Source organism: Bidens hawaiensis, unplaced genomic scaffold (genome assembly GCF_021521415.1).
Source record: "Bidens hawaiensis isolate Kalapana, Puna unplaced genomic scaffold, B.hawaiensis_p1.1 tig00015777_1, whole genome shotgun sequence".
Classification (NCBI taxonomy): domain Eukaryota; kingdom Viridiplantae; phylum Streptophyta; class Magnoliopsida; order Asterales; family Asteraceae; genus Bidens; species Bidens hawaiensis.
Window position 1 is genome coordinate 488,787 of NW_027492410.1, and position 7,516 is coordinate 496,302.

The 7,516-nt window shown below is 33.9% G+C and overlaps 1 protein-coding gene across 1 annotated transcript; it reads left to right on the top strand.

Moving 5' to 3' along the window:
• Window positions 1-1,804: 1,804 nt before the first annotated feature.
• LOC143549791 (uncharacterized) lies at window positions 1,805-4,299 on the top strand. Its single transcript, XM_077040599.1, has 4 exons — window positions 1,805-1,841; window positions 3,329-3,451; window positions 3,866-3,985; window positions 4,071-4,299. Exons 1-4 carry the CDS (start codon window positions 1,805-1,807, stop codon window positions 4,133-4,135), a joined length of 345 nt encoding a protein of 114 aa, XP_076896714.1. The 3' UTR covers window positions 4,136-4,299.
• Window positions 4,300-7,516: the final 3,217 nt, after the last annotated feature.

Sequence of the window (7,516 nt, forward strand, 5' to 3'; positions counted from 1 at the left end):
ACATTTGAAAGTGTCCCCACGCTACATAGATATGTCTAAAATACATTAGTTATGACTGTATAACATTTGAAAGTGTATCTACACTACACCATATTAGTTTTACCTATACAACATTTGCTATATCTACACTACATTAGTTATGACTACAGCACCTGAAAGTGTGCCTATACTACATTAGTTTTGCCTAGACAACATTTGAAAGTGAACATACACTACATCAGTTTTGCCTACACTACATATGATATGTCAACACTACATTAGTTTTGACTATAAAACACTTGAAAGCATGCCTACACTACATTAGTTTTTCATACAGTACATTTGATATATCTGCACTAGATTAGTTATGACTACACAACATTTGAAAGTAAGCCTACATTAGATTTCCAAGACTATATATGATATGTCTACACTATATTAGTTATGACTACACAAAATTGAAAGTGTGCATACACTTTTACGTAACTTTATCTACATTACATAAGATAAGCCTACACTACATTAGTTGATTATAATCAAACAACAAATAAAAAAAAACACTTCACATAAGAGATCAAATAAAAAAATTAATTAGCCATGTGTTAGAATAAAATGATTTTAGATCAAATGGATTTTAATTGTTTAAATTTTAGATGAAATAATAATAATAATAACAACAATAACTTATCATTTGCTAGTAACTTATCATAAATTAAACCATTAATGAGTATGAGCTACAAAATAAAACATTTTATATTTTACTAACATGCCATTTTATTTAAATAATCATAAATTAAAAAAGAATTCATATGATTGGCTATAATCTCTTCTCGCATTTCTTGCACTAACAAGCACTTCTGAAATGAACCAAATCCTATATATATATATATATATATATATATATATATTAAAAACCAACTTTTAGCAAACTCACAAACTTACTATTCATCAAAACATAGAATATGAACCACACATTTTATAAATTTGATAACCTCACGGTTATTCACGTCGACTCGCCGTAGCAACGACTGGAACCGACAACTTTCGGGTTTTACTAACTACTAGGTTTTACCGACCTTTTTGTTTAGTTTCGTTACCGTCACAAATGTAATCAAAACCGACAGAATTCACATAGACTCATCGCGCGTTGTTTTAGTTTTGATACCGTAACGAAAACCGATCAGATGCTGGTTTTATTTTAGTTATGGTGTTGTAGCGAACGTGATGAAAACCAACCGAATTTGCATGGACTCACCACCTCAACGCCCGAAATCGACAATGGTCCGTTTTACCAGCACTTGAGTTTTATCGACCAACGCCACCTCCATTGGTCCGTCTCAATTTTTATATATTTTTGTTTTATAGCACACGTAACTGAAACTGGTCGATGTCCATTGACATATCGCTTCAACACTTGAGTTTTACTATCGTCCGGGTTTTACCAACCGCCGGGTAAAACACTAGTTTACATTTAAGCATGAACTCAGACTCAAGCTCATCTAAACCCAGCTCAATTCAGGCTCATAACGAGGCGATTTAAAATAGCTCACGAGCAGCTTTACACGTTTACGCCCGTGATAAATTTAACGTAACGTGGAGCCGCCGGGTGTACATAAAAAAAGTAGGTGGTGAAGGCCGCCAGCTCACCCCGCCCGGTTTACGCCTTTCATCTGATCCATAAATAAACCCAAAGCCAAAGCCAAACCCCACTCCCCCAATTGGTTCAGTCCCCTGAAGAAATCAATTAATAAATTTGGGGCACATATTATATTTATTATGCCCTAATTTCCCCAATCAAGCAAACGTTTCTGGGGAACCAATTATTATGGGCTGCGCAGGATCATCCCGTGCCAAATCCGACGGTAAATATTTCATTTTTTTCCATCTTTTTTATGTAATTTGTTGCATGTTTGATTGTATATGCTGATTTTGGATCTGGGTTTAAGCTTAATTTGTATAAACTTATCTGGGTTTTCTTAATTCGGTGTTTTGAGTTAGGGTTTAGCTTTATCTGATTGATTTTTAATTGGGTGTTTGGAGTTTTTTTAGGGTTTAATTTTGTATGTGGATTGAATTAGGGGCTTTTTTGCTGATGATTTCTAGGGTTCTGTAGTTTAACTTATTTTCTTCTCTAGTTTTTTTTAATGGTTTTATTAAAAACAAACTAGTATTTACGTCGATACAAAAGGCAACCGGAAAAGCCGTGCTGCTAGCTCTTTTTGGATTGTTTAAAAATAACGTTTGTGGGGTCATAGCATTACTATTCATTGACCTGTTGGACACGGCTAAGTAGCTCTACAGCCTCATGCGCTAGGAAACCAAACGTATAAAAGTGTATAATATTTATACTTGTAAAATGATTTGTTGCTTAGTGTTTTAAGATACAACGGAAGGTACACTAATCTTGTGAATAGTACATTGTGAGACAGAAATATGGCAAAAATATATTGAAAAAAGAAGAGTCTTTAATTGTAGGTAAAAGGAAAAAAAAAACTCAGCAAATTTGACTTAAGTCAGCAATGCGTTTTCTGTAAAATGAGTTGCCTACGGGTGTGGTATGATGGTTCTGACTTTCTTTTGAGTTTTTGAGATTTTAGTTAGTTATTAACGGCTTTTACAAGTGTCAGGAAAGCTTTTTGCTTGTAGATAGTCGGTACATTAATTCTATGGTCGCGCATGTTTGTATGCAGAATGAGTTGCTTACTGGTGTGGCTTTATGTTCCCAACTTTCTTCGGTTATTAATGGCTTTCATGATTTTTAAAAAAGTGTTCTTGTGCATAAAAGGTCATCAATTGTGTAGTCGGGCATGGTTGTCGAGTTGCATACTTGCGTGGGCTGATGGTCCCAACTTTCTTTGAGTATATTTTTGGGATTTTTGGTAGTTGTTAATGGATTTTATGATTTTAGTAAAATTTTCTTGCTTAAGATATTTGGGCCATCAGTTTTAAAGTCGCGCATGGTTGTGTGCAGAATGAGTTGAATATTGGTCCCAACTTTATTTAAGTATTCCTTTGATTTGTTTGATATTTTAGCAGGTAGCTATTAATGGCTTTTAAAAATTATGATATTTCGGGCCATCTATTCTAAAGTCGTGCATAGTTGTCTGTAGAATGACTTGCTTACTGTTGTGGCCTGATGTTCCCAACTTTCTTAAGAGTATCTATTTGATTTGTTTGGGATTTTATGTAGCAATTAGTGGCTTCTATGATCGCTTTTCTAACTTAGCTACTTGAACTGTCAATTATGCGGGCATTTGAGTAGGTGTGGTTATAACACACATAAATGTTAAGTGTTTGATTGCTGGATTTTGCTTAATGACGTGGAACTTCGGTTTCTTCTTTATTGCAGAACCTATTAAAAAAATAACAAAACCAAAACCTTGGAAGCACTCTGAACCAATTACAGGGGAGCAGCTCAAGCGTATTCGCGATGAGTTCTGGGATACTGCTCCACATTATGGTGGCCGAAAAGGTAATCACAACTTCCACTGGTTAGCAGGGTATTGGTAGGGCCCACGAGTTTTCCTTAACGGGTTTTCGTGATCACCAAAATAAATATTTCATTATTTTGGACCTTTAAATGAGTTAAATATTGAATATGGTATCTAGTTATTTTTTAATTATTCGTGTATAGTTAAGTAAATATAAAATTGACAATACATCTATCTCTGTTTTCTGATTAACAAGCATTGGTGGGCCCCACGAGTTTTCCTTAGCGGGTTCTCGTGATCACCAAAAAAGTTCATTATTTGAGACCTGTTTAATTGAGTCGAATTGAATGTGGTGTTTATTTAGTTTTAAATTATTCATGTATAGTAAAGTAAATGTAAAATTGACAACGTATCCATCTCTGCTTTCTGATTAACAATTATTTTTCTAGTATCAGAAATTTGGGATGCCCTTCAAGCAGCTGCAGAGGCCGACTTAACCCTTGCACAAGCAATAATAGAGAGTGCAGGCGTCATTGTTCAAAAGGCTGATCTAACTGTTTGTTATGATGAGAGAGGTACACATTCGTTGAAACTTAAAGTTTCTTGATTATTTCTTTAAAAAATAGATTATTTTTATAATCAATTGTTTGGGTATTGCAGGTGCAAAATATGAGTTACCGAAGTATGTTTTAAGTGCACCCACAAATTTGATCCGTGACAGTTGAGATGGGAGATGTTCAGACTCGTTTTCTAGCCTAAAAGACGTAAATCATGTATATGTTTAGTCTTGGTTTTTATTGTTTTTGCTTCAAGAAAAGGTAACCTGGTTTGATCCTTTTTCTTTGAAATTGATGTTCATTTTCATGATGTTTGCTAGAAATGTTATGAGCAGCTTTCTAGTTGGTGTTTTGGATATTGTGTTTGACCCGTTTATGCCAGAAGATCGGCTTATTTTGGTAACTATATCAGCTGTCGAGTTTTATGTGAAATACTTATATCGAAGGAAAAACAGAACACGCCCTCTGTTGATCTTAAAGATTGAGAGCAGTTGATGTGAATTTTAATGGGCCAGGGTAGTGTTTGAAATGCAAACGCCACCTTAAACAAGGACACGGTCTAACATTATTCAGGCCGGCTGTGCCCCCCTAAAGTTTGACACGACGCAAAACTAGATGTTCGTTGGTTATTAAATTTGTTTATAAAGGTGTTAAGTTTGTTATGAATAGAACATTTTCAACTAGAGATGTGCCAACAAATACTTTTAGAACATTAATGGTGTCAAAATGTGTGTAAATAAACAAAAGGTGAGTTTTAACAATTGTAAATTCATATAAACCAAAACTAATAATTATTTTCATGTTGTATTGAAAATCTCCTTGTTTACGCTTTAGGACAAGTTAGATAAGCCGTGTTTTTGTCAGCCCGTATATACACCATGCTTGAATTCGTGCATCTAAAATAATTTTTGAGTTTATATATTATTTGTCGAAAATTGTTTATGTCAATTATTTGAGATATTTTACCTTTATGGTAGCCATCTTTGTAATCGATTAGTTATATTTTGTCAAAACCCGGTAGGAAACCCGACCGGTTTTGAGCCGGGTATACTCGCAGGTATTTTATTAAAACCCGATAGGAAACCCGAAACCTGATGGGAAAACCCGAAACCCGACGGATAATTACCCGGTTAAAACCGGACGGGTTTGGGACGGACTTTTATAACCAGGTATAGGTTTGGGAATACCTAAGCCCGACCCAAACCTGACCCATTGTCATCCCAGTTTAGTGCCACCCATGAAAACATATGTTATCAATTCGAAGACACTCTTATTGAAATGGAGGTTTGGGTTGTATAATGGGTCTTGAATGGGCTTTGGTTGAGAGGTCCGGCCCAAATAGGTTTAAAGGATCATTGGGTATGAACCATAGTAGGTCCATTAGTGTTTTTTTTTCTTAATGGCTAGTGACCATGATGGCATGATAAGTGGTATGGACCATGGAAGTAGCAATTGACATGTTAAGGTCACAAGTAGAGGTGTTTAAAAATTGTTTGATGATTTGAGATTCAAACGGTTTAGTTTTCACGGCTTGATAGTCTAAAGGTTTAGTCTAGTTTGAAACTTGGAACGGACACCTTTTTTTTTTTTATTCATTTATACTTCTTATTTTTGGAATACGCAATTATTAAGGATGACAAACGAGCCCACAACCGACGCACAGACTTCGAAACATTAGGATTGGTAATAGAAGGTATTCGGTATGGAGCGGGTATTAAGGTACTAGACCGGGTATGTAATTAGTTTTAATAATTTTTGCGGGTATGAGATGGGTTATTAAGTGACACATGATTTAATTACCTGCAATATACATACTCATTTTTCCGAATCATACCAGTAAGCATTGCCTTTTTATTTTTATTTTGTCTTCGGTAAAAGAGCAGTATGCTAATCCGTTAACTTTTTAGTTTTTATATCTCTAATTTTCTTGATTAATAGTATTATTTGAAATTTTGAATAACAAGAAGCGTACTTGGGAATCCAAACATGTAAGTTGTAACATGGTAACAACTATACCCGACGATTAATTAGCAAATGGTAATTGAATGATATTAGACATGATATGAGACACAGATTCACAATCAGGTATTGGATTGAAATATCATCATCCATTTCAAACCCGTTCGCCCGTTCCATTGTCATCGTTGGCATTTAAAATTATAACACAACCTAATCTAACTATACTATTAAAGCAAGATGGTTTTTCCACATGACATCATTTTAGGGCCTCCACATAGGATGCCATATGAGCAATTTATAATTTTATCAAGCCAATTAATTATGTTATATTAGGAAATCCCAATAAATAAGTTATAGAAATAATATAGATGAATGAATATATAAACAATTTAGTTAAATATCCTATTAGTATCTTAACATTTCTCATAATTATACGGATCAGTATCTAATATTGTATTTAAAAAAGTTTTTAGAGATTTATGAATTGTAAATTTTGTTTATATATATCTTAACTATCCATAAGGTATGCTATTATACGTGTTATTAAATTTAACTATTTGTTGTATTTTTTTTCATTCGTGCATCACACGAGCTCTATCCTAGTAACTTAATAAAACAGTTCTTCTTAATCGTTAAACGATCGAACAGATAGATCCGATTGACCCACTCACACCAACCCACCGGTGAATCAAAGCCCTAAACACCCATTAAATCTTAATACTAGAACCGGGTCCACATTTTAACTTGCAAAATATAAATATTTTTAACAAAATAGAACAAGTATCTAGATACCCTTGGCGTTGAGGTAGAAGTTGAATAAAAAGTTGGGGAAGCAGAAGAAAATAATAAAAGAATGGTAGCCATTGTACACATGTGGATGTCCATGTGCATTTATTCAAACAACACTATTCTAACGTGCAAAAATTTTCAACCCCTGTATTCATATATTAATTATTAATTAATAATTTCATCATCGGCTCACCTTTGAAACCATTGAGTCAAACGTGAGGGGGGCATAGCCTAGATTCTTTTAAGTATACGAGGACCCTCATCCCGAATTTATGATCTAGAAACGAGGCGAAAATTGATTAGGCTAAAACCGATCGATTAACATACTGCGAATAATATGAAACGATTAGTAAGTAGGTTATGAAAATTATTTAACAAAAAGTATATTTAAAAAAAAACTATAGTTGCTTAAAATGAAATGTTTATGTGATAACTTAAATTATGAATTTAGTAAATGCTTCAAGAATTAACAAATATGAGAGCAAAATAGGGTAAAGAGTTAAGACATAAAACAAGAACATGTTCAATAATGTAAACAAATAGCCTATCAGAAATACAAGGTTATCTCTTTGAATACTTTTGGTGGTAAATTGGTGAGTCTTGTATCACACAATCAAAAGGTTGAGGGATCAAATTCTGAAAGATATAGGTTGCCGGTGTAATTATCCTACAAGAATCCATGAATAATTAACTTTTTCGGTTTTTACCTTGCCCTAAAAGACCGGATCCGCCACTGTCCATAAGAAAAAAAACACTATTGAAAATGGTAATTTGGAACTTTTTAGAATAGTTTATATCTAC